At 37.8% G+C, this 21,297-nt stretch overlaps 2 protein-coding genes across 4 annotated transcripts in view; one reads left to right on the forward strand and one right to left on the reverse strand.

Annotated features, from left to right (window-relative positions):
- Nucleotides 1-12,411, forward strand: part of LOC139967310 (uncharacterized) — a 131,630-nt gene extending 119,219 nt beyond the window's left edge. Inside the window, exons 1-3 of one of the 3 annotated variants that reach the window (XM_071970981.1) lie at nt 3,461-3,626; nt 7,194-9,411; nt 9,609-12,411. In XM_071970981.1, the coding sequence (XP_071827082.1) occupies nt 7,213-9,411; nt 9,609-9,620 (2,211 nt within the window). In that variant the 5' untranslated portion in view covers nt 3,461-3,626; nt 7,194-7,212 and the 3' untranslated portion in view covers nt 9,621-12,411. Of the gene's footprint in view, nt 1-3,460; nt 3,627-6,111; nt 6,604-7,193; nt 9,412-9,608 lie in introns of those variants that run through there. The other 2 variants (XM_071970973.1, XM_071970988.1) reach the window with 2 other exon arrangements.
- A 3,286-nt stretch (nt 12,412-15,697) lies between these two features.
- LOC139967123 (echinoidin-like) overlaps nt 15,698-21,297 on the reverse strand; it is a 39,714-nt gene continuing 34,114 nt past the window's right edge. Inside the window, exon 5 of the mRNA XM_071970843.1 lies at nt 15,698-16,898. Coding sequence (XP_071826944.1) covers nt 16,677-16,898 — 222 coding nt within the window. The 3' untranslated portion in view covers nt 15,698-16,676. The remainder of the gene's footprint in view (nt 16,899-21,297) is intronic.

The raw sequence follows: 21,297 nt of genomic DNA on the forward strand, positions 1-21,297 counted from the left end.
GTAAAACATTATGCTAAAATTATGTGACATTCTAAGTTAACGATTTAATTGTTTCGATATAAAGGCTGGGTAACTGTAAGAAAATTTTAAAACAAAAGGGTTGTTATACATCAGAATTCTACATACGTAAATTGACGGTTGCTTGTTACCATTAACAAATTAATGCTTTGATTTTTCGAAATGGTTAAAGTTATTGTTTTATCAGATAACCGTAAGAAAGTTTACCACAAAGTTAACAACATCAGAATGCTTCTCACGTAACTTGACGGTTGCGTGGTTACCATTACAAGAAAGCTGACCGCTGATTCATTTTTACGTCATTATTTGGGGGGGCGGGGCTAACGGCTGTTAAATTACGTCGAAGCACAGGCTTTCTGGCTGCCGGTATCTTACCGCCAGAAAGACAGAAATGTTATCAACAGTGTTATAGATGAACAACTTGATAATTATTCTACATGTTTCATATTTTTAGGCCGGTCAAGGATCGAACACACGACCTCTATGCTAGGTTACATTACTTCTAATGTCACTGCCTTTATTCACTCGACCAGACAGTACTAGTTTAAAACAACCAACTCAGTATCATAACATTTTTCTATTGTGGTTGGTCATAACATTACTGATGTACCATATTGTTCCAATGTATTACGGTTGCATTCACTGGCGGATCCAGGGCCTTTGTTTGGGAGGGGCCAAAGTGGCATTAGAGTGATATGGGGGAGGGGTCTAAGGGGAGGGGGTGCCCCCTCCCCTTTGGAAAATTTTCTATTGCTGAATGCCCTCAGATTTGGTGCGACAAAAGTGTACAATGGTGATGTTAATTTACTTCTAAAAAAAAATGTTTCACAGGTGTAATTTTCTAAAATATTTATGAAACAAAGTTGGGATCATCTTTCTCAAGAAATTTTATTTCTCATAGGTTATAAATTTCTTACAACCAGCCTGTAACTGCAAAATGGTGTTAAACTGTAAATCCTCATGCTCATACATTTACATAGCTCCCAACTCTTGAGAAGGCAAATGCTGGTCCATGCCACGAATCGCCTGGGGGAGGGGTATAAGGGGAGGGGGTGTCCCCCTCCCCTTTTGATTTTTTTTTGGAATCCTGGTGATGCCTACAGGTAAAATGGTGGCACTTAGAAAGGCTTTTGTCACCCAAACTTTTCTGAGAAATATGCATTTTTTTGTGTGTAACATCAATAAATTGAATAGTAGGTGATAATTCATTCTTTCCCGTGGCATGAAAATGTTCGCTGCTCGCCCCAATGAAAAGAAATATACTGTAGGCTTATTTGAGGTTCAAATGATGCTGTAAAGGAGGTTTTATACTCTATTATGCTAAATGATAAAGAAATGATGATTGCTAAGTCAAAATTTGATGCAAATTTTTTTATGTATACTTGACAATTACAATGCGGTTTTTTTCGGACGCTTGTGCGGGTCAGCGGGTTTGGGTGTTAGAATGCGGGTCTAATTCCCGCGAATTGCGGGTCAGTTGGGAGCTCTGCATTTAATTTTAAACCAGAAAACGAAAAGGTTTAGACTAGTCTACCACTGCTATTCCTCTCGTTTTTTTTAAATTTCCAATCATATGATTTAGCGGATGTTCGGAAACACTTTTTGGCTCACCTTGGGGGGGGGGGGCATGGCCCCCCTTGGCCCCCCCTTGGATCCGCCAGTGGTTGCATTGTCTATACTCATTAGCCTAGCTGTTCGCCTTTTTGTCAGATTCCTACATTAATTATACAATATATATATATAACCAGGGATGCATTTAATGACATGTACCGGATAAATTACATTCTTCATTAAACTACAGACATTTCAATTTAAACATGTACATAAAAAGAAAACAATCGTTGAAAATGCTTCTTTCTTAAAATTGGCTAATTGCATATGCTGAACGAGTAATTACAATTAGAACAGATAGTTAGTGATGTATACCTGTATAATAAGTTACATAAATTTCATCGAATTGGTTTAATTATACTAAATTGTGGGTAATTAAAATCGGAACTTATATAAGTAATAATTGAAAAGGCTTATTATATTATTCTATTTGAATAATAAATCAATTTACTAAATAATATATGCTGCACAGGTTTCGACGATTTCACGACGATTTACACGCAAGTGTATAACTTAAAATACTACATCATTATAACATTGAAGCTTTAGAAGTTCTTGCAAATACTTAATATTACGAGGGTTTAATACAATGTACTGAATATGTTGCGCAGGTTGCACCGAAGCACTGATGCAGAGGATGTCGGTGTATACCCACCCCTTCCCTTTTAATTCTCAAAAACAGGTAGTTATTAGTGCAATTTTGCTTTTAGATATAATTGTGCTTATACTATATCACTATTGTTGTGTCACCCTTACTGATTATCGTTATGTACTTGTACATGTATTAGGTAGATGGGTCTACCCATGTCAAGTTGAGCTTTGTGTATATAATTTCATATTTTCATACTTATTTTAATTGCTTTTGATTACTGTGGGAGATCGTTGACCCCTTGCCCCTTGTTTAATTACTTTGTAATGTATTAGCAATATTAGCAATGTGACTATTCACCAAGACACTCCAAGCTGCCGTACACCTGCAGTAGGGACGAACTGTACGAGATAGTTAGAAATTGATTACATTAATTTCTAAACAGTATTTTGATACGGTTGAAGTAGTTGGCACCCTATCGAGACACTTAGTCGGTATTTTCAGACGCCGGAGCCCACACTCCTTGTCCTGTGAACCAAGGAACGTAATTGATGTACCCTCACTAGTAGACGCCATTCGTAGACTGAGGGATCATTCTACCTAGATGAGATGGGCGTACCCCTTGAATTGGTATATTAGTAGACCATTAGTGTAAGGTCATGACAACTGGCATGTTTTAACTTTATTTTATTTTATGCATATCGTAATTCACTTTCATCGTGATGGTGAATAGATAGTATTTACCCTGCGGATTACGACAAAACTTTGTGTTTGTATTTATTTTTAACATACTTGTGTCATATATCTTGGCAAAGGCTGGCGACTTGTCGCAGAATTTAAATCCTGCTTCCCTTGATCTGATGTATCTCGAGGTTACCTTAATATTACAGACTAGTCTTTAAACTAGGTGCTACACTTCTATAAAGGAAAAATAAATCCAACCATCCCATTCTCCTCATTATAATGAAAAGGTGGATGTGAGCAACGAATCTTAAAAAATCTAAGAAAACGTTACTCCAGTTTCAAATTTATAATGGTTCAAAAGTCACATTATGACTTGAAATTTGTTAAAATAATCATAAAACTGTCTATCATATGAATAAGTGCAACTTGTGATGGAAGGTAATAGGCTACATTACATATGTTCATGAGAATCTACATCTAGCGTTTTCTGGGGTTACTTTTGCAAATCTAGCGTTTTTGGCATTTGCCGCTGGTAACGCTGATTGACACCCAAATCAGCAACTGGGGATTTCCATTATTATCGCGTGGTTTTGGACGTGAATCGGTACTTTGCGTCTCTTCTGTTGTACTTTCAACATTTGGATAAACTAGGAGTCAAGTAATTCTGATATTTCAACTATAACTACAAAGAGGCCTTAAATACTTCATCGACTAAAAGCACAAGGTTAGTAAGTCACTACTTCTGTTCCGCGATAGGTCTCTGTGTTCAATGTTTGAAGGAAGGTGCACGGCCATTTTAACCCGGAAGTAGTGAATGGTACATGGTTGGTTATAAAAATGAAGTACGGTAGATCATTACGGTGTTAAACAGCGAGCTTTGAATCGAGTACAGTAATAATGTTCTATGGTAGGTATTTTACGAATTAATGGAATAGTTTAGAAGTACAGTCAACACTATTTCAATGATAATAAACACCATATTACAGTAGGGAATTACACTTTCATATAAAATGTGTGTATCGTTCCTGTCATTGATGGTACTAATGCATAAGACCTTCCTAATAAAAGTCAGATCAAATCACATATGAGACCATAACGTTTAAGAGCCGCCACATGAAGGTAGTGATGGAATGACTATAACTATCTCTCCTGTTTTAGGTAGGGGCATCAAGCGTCATGGAATAGCTACAGGCATGGGCGGCGATCATGTGGGGGGACGGGGGGACGTGCCCCCTCATTATTTTAGGTGGGGGTTAAAGAATCTAATATCCCCCCCAATATTTGATGGCATAGTTTTTTTGTGTAGCTATAAATAGAAAGTAATGCATGAGATAATTTATCAATCATACTTGGCGGTGGCTAAAACTTCATCCAAGACATGCTGAATGCGGTAAATGACACTTCGTGGTCGTTTCTGTGAACTGTGACCGTATAGCAAGTTTTCACTCATGATTATTATCATAATGTCTGTACTCTTGTGTATGAGTGTAAGAAGGTACAAACACACATATGATCCACATCGATATGTGTTCACTGGGTATCCATTTTGTCTGTTTCCTACCAGATTTCTAACCGCAGGCGCGTAGCCAAGAGGGGGGGGGGCGAAGGGGGAGACCACCCCCTTGAGCATACGTTTTGTATTTTTCTTATGATATCACTAGTAATTTCAAAATAAAAAATGCTTAGATGCAACTTACAAGGCCTGGGAAGTGCCATTTCCAGAGATCTGGGAGGAATTTTCGGCCAAAGTTTTCTTTTACGCTTCGCGCCAACACATAGTGGCGCTACGCTTAGTTAGTTTGCCTACAAGCTTAGCCCCTCCCTCGGCAAATTTCTTTTTACGCGCCTGTCTAACAGTGTCATAATTTGTTACATATTATCACCACAGCGGGACACGTCCCCACCAACTATTTCAGTGGTGGGGACATGATATACCGTGTTCCCACCAATTTGTCTTGACCAAACGCTGCATTTCAAATTCCCCTGTATTGAACTTTGGCACAGTTTTATCCAGCATTGTGCAAATGACATGCAGCAGTTTTTCTCTTTATTATATTTATCCACAGTTGTTAATTTCCCTTTGGGATCAATAAAGTTTTACTTACTTACTAACTTACTTAAATATAGGACGGAAATCGCATTTGCGGCAGTCTATAATTGTTTTCTGGGCGGCGACATCGTATGCAAAAGTCTACTTGTAATATTTGTGCCCTGATTTTTTTATGCAGACGCCTATGTATATTCCCCTAACTAAATTTCAAAGCCATGAGATCTAAAACTTAAGGAGGTTTGGGAGCATCATTGGGTCTGGGAAAGTTTTATTTCCGGCGATCTGGGAGGTATATTTGCCCACAAAAATTATTGTACGCTAGGCGCGAACCCATGGTCGCGCTCCGTATAGATAGTATCAGAGAACACACACGCGTCCCCACCATTATCCAAGACTGATCTGCACCCATGCCTGCACCAAAGCAAATGTCCCCCAAATGTTTGAAACAAATTCCCCCACCCCCTGGCTAAAGGTAAATTTAAAGAACTTGTAAAAGAGTGAATATGGTCCTGAGGTCATTGTAGCCCCGTGTAGGGAATCTGTGAGTTTTTCTCAGCCAAAAAATAGACGTTTGGACGTCACATGGTGAGTTATAGAAATATATATAGAAATATTGAAAATCTGCTACTGAACCATTTCAATTTCTCATCAAGGTTCAGCCATCTATCTTCAACAGTGCAAGGATTGTTGGTTTGATTTTTGTTTATTAGCACAACCTTCCATCTAGAGATACTTATACTATAATAAATTATACTCAACATGCCTGAGAATGCACCATATGACCTCTTGAGTTTACTTACTATAAGACCGCCAGCTCGCCCCTCCCATACAGGGCGGGTGGGGGGAGTTAGCTTCATTGACCCAACAACAGTACCCCCTCTTTTATATAGTCCTTCATTGACATCTGGCCCTGCCAAAATGATTCACTACCCAAATCAGTTGGGGTAATTTTGGAGTTATGTTATTAGCACGAAATTGTGTTCAGAGCTACTTTTACACAGGGTATCAATCCCAATTAAAAAGTGGTGGTGGGGGATGGGGGAGGATATAAATGACTGAACATGGATAAAACTGAAGGAGTGAGCGTCTTGGCGCAAAGACTGTATCGGGTGGGGTGCAGGGGCCCGCCTTGGGCCCCTCATGGGGTCCATCGGCGAAGCCCCGACGGGTTCAAGGGCCGGAGTCACACCTATAAATCTTCAAGTGTGATTCTGTTTGGTCCCTGAATTGATATGCCAGTCATAAATCTATTGTAACTAACGTCACATCTGACAAGTGACTAGACATAAATTAAGAAAGACTTATCTATTCAACATCCAGGTGTCACGCAAGAATAAAATCACCTTGTTATATATATGTCTACAACATGCACACATTTGGTATATGTTTATGTGTATATATATACTTATAATTTACGCAATATTACTCTTGATATAAAACACCAACCATATCAGCTCAGCGTGGGTGTTCTCTTGATATTAAAGTCCAAACTCAGTTTTATAAAAGTTCCGTGCGTTATATACATTGTACATATATGTACTGTGTATATTGTCATGTATTTCCTTCTTGGTCCGGTTCGTAACAACGTAATAAAGATAAAATCCAGCTAGGTTGATACAAGACTAAGGGAATAGGTCAACATTAAAGTAAGGTCGGTCTTAAAATATAAAACAGTGGTAATTCCAAACATGTTTCCTTAGTTCATCTGTTTTTTTGGTATACCATTAAGTGGGAAATAATATAACCAAATTACAATGGTGATTAGTATTATCGTTAAATTTTGTATATCTATTAGCCATCGGTAGTACTAGGACTAAAAAAGTCCCAACAGGACAGATATCGAGATCATTGACATGATACAAAATTCACTAAACCCTGGAGTTACTGACTGTTTGAGTGAACTTCAAATCATCAAGTATTGTCATTACAAGTCAGAGGGTTCTTGTATCAAGTTAAGTGCACTAAAGGCACGGTGCGCGAATGGTGGTATCGTTCCAGCACCATAAACGTCTATGGGGTCGTATTTGTCATCAGCTACGCCCGAACAGTTCCATTATGCCAGTGATCGAGTTGCACCAATATCTCGACTTCTGTGTTTATATGCGGCAAGAAATACCCGTCATACCGTAGGTTACATGCATTCAGTTCATTAAAAGTTTTCTACTTAATTTTCTTACTCTCAATTTGTTAATCCAAAGTATGATATTCATAAACACTGATCTTAATAACTTTCTCTTACAGCTTAAATTTTGAGACAGATATGGCCTGCCCATCGCCTTGGAAAGACATCGCAGATACATTCTTCGAATGTTCAATTTGTTTGGATCTGTTTAAAGAACCGAAACTATTACCATGTCTGCATAGATTTTGTAAGCTATGTCTGGAATCTTTACTAGAAGGACAGGTTGGGACATTTGAATGTCCTCTTTGTAAAGATGTCTGTAAAATACCAAACAATAGGAGCGATGGATTCAAGACTGACTTCCATATGAAAAGAATGATGCAGTTTATTCAGCTACAGAAAACATTTGAAAACAAAGAAGAGAGAGAATGTATTGGCTGTGAAGAGAAGTTAAAGGTTACAGCGTACTGTTTTATATGCAATGGATTTCTTTGTGTTCAGTGTTATCAATTTCATTTGACCAAGAAGATGTTTGTCAAACATCAGAAACACTTATTAGCTCTGAATGATCTTGAGGGGAAAAGTCTCACACAAGAAAAACTTGCATCATTGATGGAAGCTCCTAGGTGCCATATTCACCCGGAACACATGGCTCAGTTGTGTTGTTGTACATGCGGAAACCTCCCCGTTTGTGTGACATGTACTTATGATGAACACAAAGGTCATGAACTTCGTGACGTCAGGAAAGTGGCGAACGACGAAAGGGAACACTTGAAGGAGATATTGGAAGAACTTGTTAAACGTAAAGACACTGTATTCAACTTTACCGATAAAATCAACAGAGTGAATAATGACGTTCTGTCCATTGTCGCTGAAACTAAAGCAAAATGGAAAAAGCAGTACAAAGATCAGACCAGGAAGTTACAGAATGAGAAAGAGAAAGAAAAGAAAGAATTCACCAGATTCAAAACAGTTCTTGAAGAGAGTACTCGAAACAAAATGAAAGAATTAGAAAAAGAAATGAAAGAGAAAATTAGAGAAATAAAAGACGAGTACGACAGAATGATTAAAACCAAAATTAGGGAATCAAAAGAGAAAGAGGACACCAAACGAAAGGAAATAGAAAACAGAGAATTAAAGATTGTCGAAAAAATGAACCGACTTGATGCGGTAATGAATGAGAGAAATAAAACAATAGACGAACAACAGCAACGCAAGCTTAAAGAAACACAAAACTTATCAGATCTTTGTAATCAATGGGTCAATAAGTTTGAAAATTTGTCGACGATATCTTCGAGTGTCCTTGAATCACATAACCACTGGACAGACGCACAGTGTATTCCTGATATAAGAGCAGCGAGTGAACCTCTGGTTGAGGATATAATGAAAGATTTTCCAGAAATTGAATCTTTATCTGATATAAAAATGGATGATTTACCAATATTGTGTATTGATAAGGTACATATATCGGATAATGCAGAATCTGTTGTTGATGTTGATGTGATCAAAGGGAATCACCTTCTTTTAACTGGTATAACAAGTACCGGCTCTGGTAACATCGTCGTCTCTGGGAAGTTATCATCTGACCATTCATTTATCAAAGTCATAAACAGACAAGGACGTCAGATTCGTCATGACAAGATAGATAAGGTCAAAGGGAGCTCTCTTTATCCCGTTCGTCACTGTGCTGCTTTCTCACGTGATAAGATAGCTTCGGTTTGTGAATCCAATCAGGTTGGTGTTTATAATATTCAAGATGGGTCATTTACTCAAAATAGCATCACGTCCCTCTTTGATGACATCAAAACGGTGGGTAAGAAATTTGCGAGTTGTATAACTACTGATACTGTACTAGGCCACATCATTGTAGGTACACGAAATACTGGATTGCTATTCATATTTGATGAAAAATTGAATTTCATTCGAGCTCTGAAGCTGCCAGAGGTTATGACATTGTCAAGAGATATCCTTTATCATGAAGGCGTTCTGCTGATATGCGATGGAGAGAGTGGATGTGCATACGCTGTAACCATGGATACATCTAAAACAGAGGCAGAGTTGCTATACAAGCTTCCGAAACCAAATATTGACGGAGAGACTTGGCGTCCTCACAGTATATGTACAGACAGGGCAGGATATGTATACATCTTGTGGTCACAAACAACGCATTTTACTGGAAAATGTATCATCACACAGTACAGTCAAGATGGTCAGCAGTTGTTGACAACTAAATGGACAGAAGATACAGCACGGTGTATGACAACATTGATGACAGCGGAGGGAGAGAAGCTACTTGTAGCTACATATCGGTCAAGAAAGATGCTTTGTTATGGTCTGGTGAGTATATCTCAGTGTTTCTTACTTTAATATTACTAGACATTACAGGGAACTCTGAAAAGGAAAGAAGAAAGGAAAAGATCAGAAAAAAGGGATTTGTTTGCTGTAGAACAGTTTGTTTGAGCACTCTAAATGTGCTTCAAAACTCAATAGAACTGGATCAACGTTTGTAACTTTATCAATGTTATTTCCAACAGATGCCAGAATGAAGTCAACCGCGAAAACTTACATCAAAGAAACGAATATCCAGAGCCTACACCACACTGAATCGAATATTAAGGGCAACTGACGAGGAGAGAATAATCAATATTCACAGAAACAACTAGAAACTTTAAGATGAAACGGATCCTTTATCTGTATCTAATGATATGGAGATACAGTTCCTGATGATTATCAACAGCCCCGACGAACAATAGTAAGAAGAAATAAGTCTGGAAAGTTATCAAAGATGGTAAAATGAATTTATTGAAAGTATCACAGTTATTTGTTTTATTGCAAGACCATGTTTATGTTGTGTGTTTGCGTGCGACGCCTTGCTTGAAGCTTGGACAATCTCATATTTCGTGTGTAGGAGAACCACATTTAGGAGTAAAAGCCAATTAGTTTTGGTGGAGGTCATATGTCATTTGGGGTCACAATGTGTCAAATAGTGAAGCCCTGTAAACATGATATCTCAAGAAGAAAAGCTTGTACCAATCTCATATATAGTGTGAAGGAGCAACACATTGATTAGAAGCAGCCGATTGTTTAGAGTGGCGGTCAAAGTCCGTTTCGGATCACTAGGGGTACAAAAGTTTAGGAAGAGTTGTACATTTACAGAACCAAATAAATGAGCAACATAAAACAATAATATTTAAAAGCGTCATGTTTGTTGGAACGTTTTCGAAGATATCTCATCTTCCTCCTCAGGTAGAGTAAGGCTTTAAAAATATATAGTTCCATAAGTCTTTAGCCATTTCGTGATAACATGTTGATAAATGTAGCAAAGTTTAAAATACATTGAGTAGGTAGGAGGATCCATGTTGTAATAGCTGACTATTTAAAACTGGTTTCAGTTTTTGATGTAGAGAGCTTCCTTGATTGTAATCTCAAAGTCTGAGTTGCCAGAGTTGCCAGTTGCTATACCATGAAAATTAAAGTTTAGGAAGAGTTTTACATTTGTAGAACCATATAAACGAGCAAAATAAAACGAATCAGTTGATGAAAGTCATAGTAGTGTATATTCAAACGTTTTCGAAGATTTCCCATCTTCCTCGTCAGGAAATAGATAACAATATAGTCACTTATGTATAGTGCATACGAAAGTTGTAGTATTAATGTTGACTATCCATGTTCAAAGATATAGGAGGTTCTAAAATAAGTTGAGTATATATGACGATCCATGTTGAATTAGTTGATTGTTTAAAACGGGTTTGAGTTTCTTGATGTACAGTGCCTCCTTAATTTTAATTTCAAAGTCTGTATAGCAGCTGTCTATGACACTAAAGTTGGTGATGTTAGCTGTTCGGCATTCTATACAGTGAGTGATATGCTCATAGATTGCAGATTTGTCAGATAAGTTCTCCTTGACCCTTGTAGCCAGATGTCTTTTAGTCTTACCGATGTAAGTTTGGTTCTTATGACAGGAACCTTCAAATGAATAGATGACATTGGCTTTAAGGGTCATGGGGGTCTTATCTTTCAAAGAAAAGTAATTAACGACTTTAAACGTTTGAAAACTATGATACACTTCTTGTTAATGCCTCTAAAATGTTTAGTTAAGGATCTCTTGAAATTTAGTGAAGGGTGACCTATGAATGGAATGGTAATCATGTACTTACTGTCATCATCCTTATCCTGATTATCCACTTCAGAACTAAGTTTCTTATTGAGGAATTTGTTTACACACTCTTCCAAAATCCTGCTGGGATAACCGTTATGGTATAAAATCTCTTTTAATTTGGAGACCTCTGTATGGAAACAATTAATTAAGCCGATCTTCCAAACCCATGGACACGTGGCATGGAAATTGAGAATTACATTTGTACTAGTTGGCTTACGATAGACCATTGAAGTGTCTGATGAGTTAGTTTCAGAGGTTAAACAAACCTCTGTGTCAAGAAAAGCAAGCTGATTCGGTCCAATTTCATGGGTAAATTTCAAATTTGGATGTAATTGGTTAAGAAAACCAAGGAAACTGTGAACATGATCCAAAGAATTAAACACACAGAAAATGTCATCCACATGAAAATTGTTTATGCTGCTTTCGGTCTTTCAATCTCTGCACTGGTTTATATGTTCAAAGATGGCAGATTTCCCAGAAAGATGCTTCTTGACTCTCACAGCTAAATGCCTCTTGGTCTTACCAATGTAAGCCTGATTCCTGTCACAGGAACCTTCGAATGAATAAATGATATTAGCTCTGAGTGCCATAGGAGTCATATCCTTCAGGGAAAAATAATTGCCAACTCTGAAAGTTTTGAATACAACAAATCACGTCTTATTGATGCGTTTAAGATGATTACTTGGAGACTTTTTGAAAATCAGTGATGGGTGTCCATTGAATGGAATACATATAATGTATCTTGTATCATCATCCTCTTTATCCTGATTAGCCTCTTTTGGACCAAGCTTGTTAAAAAGGAATTTGTTGACACAATCATCGAAAATCTTATTAGAATAGCCATTATCAGAGAAAATCTTCTTTAATTTGGATAATTCTTCATGGAGTAGAGACCAATTGCTACAAACAACGAAAGCACGATTAAGAAAGCAATATATTAGTCCTGTCTTCCATGCCCAAGGGCAAATGGCATTGAAGTTTAGAATGACATTTGTATTAGTGGGCTTACGGTAGACTGTAGAAATATGTGTTGCATCACTTTCAGTCGGTAGACAGATATTGGTGTCCAAAAATGATAACTGGCTTGGTCCAATTTCACAAGTAAATTTTAGATTTGGATGTAGTTGGTTGAGAAAGGCAAGAAATCTATGCACAAGCTCCATTGAATCACAAACACAGAAAATGTCATACACATATCTTAGATAAAGAGCTGGCAAAAACTCATGGCATTCGACCATAAACTGGTTTTCTAAATGTGCTAAGAAAAAATTGGCTAAAGTTGGCCCCAAGGGGCTTCCCATCATCACACCAAGGGGCTTCCCATCATCACACCATCAATTTGGCAATTGATGGTGTGACGATGGGAAGCCCCTTGGGGCCAACTTTAGCCAATTTTTTTCTTAGCACATTTGGAAACCAGTTTATGGTCGAATATCCTAAAGTTTCTTTAGGATATTCTGGCTTTGTTTTCTCTGATAACCATATGTTATATTCTCAACCAATTAAAAAACGTTATTAAACATCACCACTGGTTATGCACAGGCAACCCCTACACAGTAGAGTATAGTACTAGCCGCCCGGTATAGACATAAACATTGGTCATCCCCATCTGAGTAAGGTAAAATTGGGTTCGTTAACACAAAAACGTGAAGGATAAAATGCTTCATGTCGAATGCCATTACATTTAACGTGGTCAAACATCTCCTACTTAATTTCTTAAGGCATTTCCACATGCCATCAGTCATAGATCGCCAAAAATACAACAATTAACGGAGTTTTGAGACAAGTTTGCTGTTACCGCTGCCATGATATTTTCATACTGCACAGAAATATAATTTTTCAATGTGCAATTACGAAACACCATGTATCTGCCTAAGTGCCTAATCTGTAGTTCATAGAAAGCATTAATGTTGTAGATCTGTACTATGGAGACTTGAACGGCAGTGAAACCATGTTTTACACAATATTTCAACAAGGACTGATGTCATATTTAGTATGTTGATACCACTATGCATTTTGGCATTCTGGTTTTACTTGGACGCTAGCAAGGTCTTGCACAGTGCCATATTAGCTTTTTACAATGGTGTATCACATTTATTTTTAAGGAGGCCTGCCAATTCACCCTGTTAAGGCGTAGACTCCGAATTCCAAGATCTCCAGCCCTCTTTGTTGCCCTGTTCAATCTCCCGTCTTTTAAGACCTACTTCCTTCCCTGATGTCGCTTGAAAAGATTACGCTACGGCGAAGATAGTCAATTTCAAAGCGGCAAGTGTTGCCGTTTATAGGTAGACTTCATTACTGCAATATCAACGTTTGCTTACCTGAGACAAATCGCCAATCTTTGACGAGCAGAAATTAGTTTTCTGAGCTGCGGCACTTGTCTTATGAGGTCATCTTGTACTAGGTTACCAATGTGGTTAAACTGGTCCTCGTTCATTCTAAAGTAATTGTAGAACTTGTCTTCGTGACTAGAAAGTTCTCTTACCAGAGTGTGGTACCCGCCGAGCTCTCCATGCTTTTCATCTATTTCATGTACCCACAATCGGGGACATCTCTCACGGTTCCTCTTCCATAATTGATAGAGGAGCATATCTTCGTCCATTTCGTGGTCTGCCATGTTTCTCACTTAATTAACTGAGTTGCATTGAAGTTCAGACAAACGCGCGCATACATGTTGCTAACTAGAATATGCACTCCTTTAAATATCGTTGTAGTGTGACCTGTTCCCCGATTCGATTTATAGGAGCGATTTTATATCGGATCAGTTTCCGGTCCGATATCGCTGTAGTGTGACCGGCCCTTTACTGCACCGGCCTCTACTGTAAGCGTATGTAGAAAAGGGAGGAAAATATACCATCCGTAGCATTTTCTTATTTTTATGTAGGGAGACTCATTCGCAACGCTGAGCAGACTCGGCAGGGTCGAGGTTCATCTTCGCTTCTGGATCCAGCCTATAACTTATAAACGCGTGCGTGCGTGTGTACGCTGGATATATCTACTTCATTGTGCCTAGGTACAATTTTATTGTACTGATTTTCCAGAGAGAGATTGATTTATTTTTCTCTAATTAATAAGAATTTTCTAAGCGTACTTCTTAATTGCTTACTTGTTTTTTATCTTTTCATTTGTTATTGATTTAACAATGTGCCTTATAATAAGTTTGACTTTGAATTTCATATTTTCAAGGCAAATGAAAAGTTTTCTTATAGTTGGACAGTTGGTTGATTATACAATATATTATATATGACGAGATACTTTGACTGCGCATATTTTATTTGCGGTAAATGGCTTCCCATTGTTCTTGTGGCTTTGATGACAAATGGTTGCTAATACGTCACGATGTTCGTAGTCGAACCAATTAACGCCATGTAGCTGGTTATATGTAATATCTGTTGTCTAGGGGCATTTATAGATTGTGATGAAGATCACACTGTTGTATGTTTTCTGATTAGTTTAAAGTATTCACGGGTATATAATGGGTGGGTGGGGCTGAAGAATTTGACGATCTAATGATGTAAATTTAACAGACAGATGACGGGCGACGATCAAAATACATCTTATTGATACTGCAAAGTGTCGTTAGGCCCGAACATAGTAATATTTGTCGTACATTCCTCCCTGCTGCATGACTGTTCCCTCTCATTTCTCAACGTCCACTAAAAGAGAATGGTGCGCAACAACCGAAAAGAATGTATGAACTCGATCGAGTCTGCGGGGATGGGGGGGGGGTAGCTTGTACGTCTCTTGTCCATGGTATTCCTGAAGCCACAGGGGTAGGTAGTAACAAAACTGTTTCCCTTTCTGTTTGCCATGTGGAACATACGTTATAGCGCCACAAGTCCGGAATTCACATTTCACCTCGTCCCGAAAACAACTTTATTAACCACAGTGGAACCAAATGTGAAATTCATGAATCCGAGGTAAGCTTGGCTTGTGCAAAGGTTGTTTTACCCCGTGTTTTCTCAAGGCAAATGGAAATTTGCCATCTGTCCTGATTTACATGAACCTTCCGATTTATTTAGGAAATCACACGATTTTATTTGCTACTCTCCCGGCAAAATTTGAATTGCACTATTTTTCTTTACCGTAATTGTGATCATAAATGAATCCTTTGTATGCTTTTACTTGCTGCAAGAACGGGTAGATGTTCCACTTGGTTTTATGGGAACTATATGTACAAGATGCTGATGTCATTGTGCAGCGCTAACGTCATTACGACAATTAGTGTTTATGTAACCTTTAACATTGCATAGTTTGACGTGTAAACAATGAAAATTTTTCTCTGATACTTGTTAGATCGCTTTCTTGTTTAAGTTGGATTATATCGAATTCTCCCTAATTTCTCCCTCAGACTTGGAGAGGGGGGGGGGGAGGGATTATAAATTTCCATATTTTTGTGAGAGACAGGGTTGTCAGGTCTCCAAATCAATATATACCAAGATATACACTTACAATCAAGTGTAACATTGTTTGGAAATTCTCGTATATCCAAAGAGGTGCACTTTTATTCAAAATGGAGAAATATTTTCCATAGGTTGACAGTTATACATAGATGATAATATTTCATTACTTCTTTAGGTTGAGTCTTACGAAATCGTTCAGTTTCATATAATCAATGTATTTAAAATAAAAAGCATAAGCAACAATTAACTGTATAGCAGGAAGCTACCAAGCTGCAGTGAGATTCCTCTATCTATCTCATAGTAATATACTGTACACTCGCTTCCCGCTTCTAAAATGTTACGGGATTACACCCATGGCGCCCATGGCGCCCATGACGCCCATGACGCCCATGGCCGTTAGATACATCGTGGTCGTCATTTATAAATCGAGAGAAGCTTTCAGATGATAACGAAACTTTTAACCAATGATACTTAGTCTTCAAACGTACAATTTCAAGTTTCGGACGTATGGAACACCGTTTTAACATTTATTACGGAGTATAACTGAAATCAATTTCAGTTATCTCAATATACCACAGAATTTCATATATGTTTAAATCTCAAGAAATCTGTAATTCTATATTATACATCTGAATTGGAGTTTCAGATACCTTCCATTCAATTTCAGATATCTTAATTAGAAATTCAGATAGATGAAATAACGCACAATTTTAGAAATTAAATGTTAAAACGGCTTTCATGCGGGCCGTGAAAGAAGGAGGTGATGAAATAATCAATTTCGGAATGAAATATTGGTTTAATATAATTGTTTTCTTATATAGTTAATTGACAACCTAAAACGCTACTCAATGAATGTAATGTTGTAAATTATTCTATGAGATATTACAGGGCACGGTTTTCAACATTTGGGGTCAGTGTTTTAGAGACTGTTGGATATTTTCCATCATTTATTATAACACGAACAAAAAGAACAAGAAAAGGAAGCAGAAGAGAGGCTGTCGTGAGAAGTATATCGTTAAGTCCAGGCTAATTCGGTGTTTCTACAAGGCGATCTTACAAATAAAACCGTATGTATTGGTGCATTCCAAATCATTCCACTTGCCTAGGTCACGATCTTTTGGCTTCCTGATGATTCCGCAGTCCTGAACACCATTCAAATCGTTTGGCTGACCTGGCCCCCAGTCTGTAAATTCCGGGACAGAGCCATCTACTCCGACAAATATTCCTTCCTCATTTCGATCACTGTAACCGATCCACACGGACTGAAAGAGAAAACGTAAACATGTAACGAATGCCAAGATTTCAGTCCACGGTTATCCAGTATTTCCTGGCCTATGCATAGGTCTTACGTAGGGATTTTACAGACCCGTTCTTAGACCATTAAGGCGTACCGTGTATGGAATGTATTTTACATGTATTGACACCTGAGCACGTCTAGGTAAGTATGACATCATCAGGCTAATTGTGCTTGGATTGTTAACGTATTCTTCTTTATTTACATTACTTTTCATTTCCTTGGTAAACCCCTGGTAGAAATTCCAGTAGAACCCAGTTAAAAAATCAATGAGGTTCTACTAGGGCCTACTATGTTTAACTGGTTTTTAACTGTGTTTAACTAGGTCTTACTGGGTTCCAACTGGGCTATGCTGTACATGAGCTAGGTTCAACTGGGTTTACACAATGTTCAACTGGGTTTGTTCAGGCCCAACTGAGTTTGAACTATGTTTGAACTGATCCAGTTGGGCTTCAACTAGGTTTCACTGATTTTTGCACTAGCCCAACTGGGTTTGAACTATGTTGACTGGTGAACTTGCCCTGTTGGGGTTGAACTAGGTTTCAACTGGCTTTGCACTGGCCCAACTGGGTTTGGACTATTGGCTGGTGAACTGACCCAGCTGGGGTTTAACTAGGTTTCACTGGTTTGCACAAGCCCAACTGGGTTTGAACTATGTTTACTGTTGAACTTGCCCTGTTGGGGTTGAACTAGGTTTCACACTGGCCCAACTGAGTTTGGACTATGTTTACTGCTTTTATTTTAATTATCAAGAAATTATAATGTAAGTTCGTAAGCAGTAACCGTATAGTAATATATTGAAACTGCTAAATTAGCCAACTTATGAGGGGTGTAAAATAAATCTTTGTCATATTTATCACAGTTATGATTAAACGATTACATTTTTGTACCGCAATGATTAAAAATATAAAATATTTCCTATATAATAAATTTGAAAAAATTATGTTATAATTTGTTCGTCGATTTGAACAATTGGTAGACAAAATGCCTTCCTAGTGCAAAATAGTATGATCCGACTTAATTTGAACTTTGACATTTGTACCTTGTGTTAGCGCAAAATTTATAAATTCCGAATCCGCAAACCACATACGCCAACAGAAGCTTCGCAGAATAATCGCATTTGTAACCGATTTTGCCAACAATTTTAAATTATTACCGCGGCTAAGTTCCCTCCTTTGTGATCTTGCAGTATCTTTATATTATTGACACATACTTGTAACATTATAATTGATTGTAAACGTGCTCTTTATCATAAATATTTGAATTGAACAGAAACTTTATAGGCCTATATAGGCTAGTGACTTAGGACTATAGTATAGGCTAGGTCTAACAAACCGGTTCCCTACTAGGTATACCACATGGTACAATTACTAACGTTAGGCATAACCTAACGTTATAGTTGCACAGCTTATAGGTGCCTAACCTAGTTATACTCAAGTTAACACCTATATTTAGCCGTATGATTTAAGGAAAGTTATTGTCAACTAGCAAACATATAATAGCAATTTTCAAAATTTACGCAATTTCCTTGATTGTTGTTTCAAACATGAAGTGTCCTATTGGCATAATAACATACTTTGCAAAAGTCATTAGCCTAGTGAAGTGTACAGCATACACTTATATGCTACAAATATGAGGATGCCCTACACTGAACATTATGAACATATGATTAAACTATCAATCTAATTCCGAGGCGGAGTGTATAGCCTAGTGGTTAACGCCGGCGTCTCCCAGTCATGAGATCCCCGGTTCGATTCCCCGCCGACAGCAATGTGTGTCGCCTGGCAAGGGTGTTGTTCAATAACAACTTCCTGACATGGACGTTAAATGGATGTGTGCCGAGAGATTGGCTTCGGTCAGCTTGCGAGTCTACAAGCCTCCATGGCTTCTTTCGCGAGTTCCTGCTTGCGAGAAGATCACATATACATACATACATACAAGTGAGGCTTCATTTGTACAGTGTAAGATGGTCAGCTCTTACATAAAGTTTTGTTTTGTACCTTAGTTTTACTTGTTTATTAGTGCCCTGTTAAATGCTCACTGTACAGAGGGCTATACATTTGTACAGTACATTTGTATGTTGTCTTGTGGTAGCAAAAAGGTTGATTATCAACTTTCTCTCTTCTGGGTTGCTATGCAACTATCTTGCTCTTCCTGGAAATTAGCCCTCACAGGAAATGGGGTCTGTGTGTATATATTTTAGGAACAAAGGAGTTTTGTGAGGGTACAGTATAGGGAGTTGGCAATTGGCTATGAGTATCTGAGCAAGGCAGTTTTAAAAGAAGAGAAAGATAGTTTAATGGCTGGATAGTTTATTTTAAACCTTAATTTACATAGTTCAAGTTACTGTACATGGACCTTATTATTTTATGGAAATTGTGATATTCAACTGCCAGTCTGGGACACTATTTATTATAAAGGATACTATTTACTATAAAGGATATTGTTTTACAATAAAGGATATATTCCAGGACACCATCACTTATAAAGGACATTATTTTACTACAAAGGATATTGACATTATTTTACTGAAAGGATACCCTGGAACACTATTTCATAAAAAAAATTAAAGGATACTTTTTTGCTGGGATCGGACATTCATAATACCTTTTATTGGGTTCAACTATACTGATGTCATAGAATATCTGATGTCGTGGAAAGTCTGAGGTCGTAGAATACTTGAGGTTACCAGCAGGCCAACTCACCAGAACAGACTTTTAAATTAAGTGTATTTCAGTATTTCTTTATATTTTGGGTGCGCACCTCACTACTGTAAGTTGTTTCATTTAATTCTTTGACTGGGCCCAGATCAGCTGTACATTGTTTGTTATTCATAATTATAATTTCTTTTGATCCAATCCAGTTGACTTCTTCATTTTTATATGTGTCTTGCTCTGTGTTAGGTCATCACACCAAACCCAGAGTTCTCTGATCAAGAACAAACATTTATTTTCAGTGGCTAACACCCTTAATACTTACAGTATATATCTACTGTTAAAAAATGAAAACTTCTTATAGTATGGTGTTATATTAGTGTAGATAACACCAGTTGAGAATCCCAGTTCAAACTATTTAAAAATATAAGAAGTAAAAAAATAGTTCACCCAGTTTAACCCAGCAAAACATAGTTGACCCAGTAAACCAGTTGGACCTAGTAAAACATAGTTGAACCAGTTGGACCCAGTAAAACATAGTTGAACCAGTTGGACCCAGTAAAACATAGTTGAACCAGTTGGACCCAGTAAACATAGTTGAACCAGTTGGACCCAGTAAAACATAGTTGAACTTGGACCAGTTGAACCCAGTTAAACATAGTTGAACCAGTTGGACCCAGTAAAACATAGTTGAAGTTGAAGTTGAAGTTGAAGGTTTACAGTCTTGTATGAGGCTAAAGCCTCCTCACACGACTTTACAACTTGAACCAGTTGGGAACCCCAGTTCACCCAGTTCAACCTAGTTCAAATTTGGGCCAATTTCCGTATAGAAAATTCCAGTTGAACCAAGTTCAAAAATTCAACTGGAATTTCCACCAGGGACATCAGTCTTGTCAATGCCGATGCTTGATTTTAGCAGTGAGAATATGAGCAATATTAATGAGGACTCTATTAGCGCAGCTGAGCTATAGCGGTCATGCCATTCTGCCGAAATTCTGTCACTTTGGCCACTGGGTTCGAATGACTGCCATTTCGTCAGTTTTCATTCGATTCGGCTGGTATTTCGTAAGTAGTTTGTGTGAGTTAAGTTCCATAGATGCGTTAACATTTTGTCCACATAGTTTGTCAATTTGAAGGTCATTTGTGGTCACGAGAGGTCTTTTCTGCAAACGTAAAATATGCTACTCCACCTAGAGCTGACATGTTGTTGATATAAAGTTTGAATGCTGGTGAACCAAAGTTGATCAGGAAAAGTATTTTTGTCGTCATGTGATGGCCCAATACAAGGCCCTCTGTAGAGTTTTCAGTTATGATGAAATGTAGGCCACAGATCATATTTTTGAAAGATTTTTTCGGAGACTAACAAGGAGCGGTTCGTATACACCGTACAGTACATAGGGCTAATATATTACCGTTGAAATCAGCCCATTTCGGGAAATAGTCACCGGATTTCAGGATATGTAGCGACGCAATGAGCGGAAATTCATTTCTGACAGTCATTTGACGTCAACTTGCTCAAATGTGAAAACGCTGTGACTACCGTTGCTAGGGAAATGTAACCTTGACAAGTTTTCTGCTTACATTAGAAGGTGTCATTTTGACTATAAATGTATCAATTTTGGTGAAGGAAAAGGTCAACGGTTTCTGCAGAACTCATATAAACAAAAGTTAAAATGAAGTCATTCATTCAAACCTCAATACAGTTCTGCATGC

Source organism: Apostichopus japonicus, chromosome 1, assembly GCF_037975245.1.
Source record: "Apostichopus japonicus isolate 1M-3 chromosome 1, ASM3797524v1, whole genome shotgun sequence".
Classification (NCBI taxonomy): domain Eukaryota; kingdom Metazoa; phylum Echinodermata; class Holothuroidea; order Aspidochirotida; family Stichopodidae; genus Apostichopus; species Apostichopus japonicus.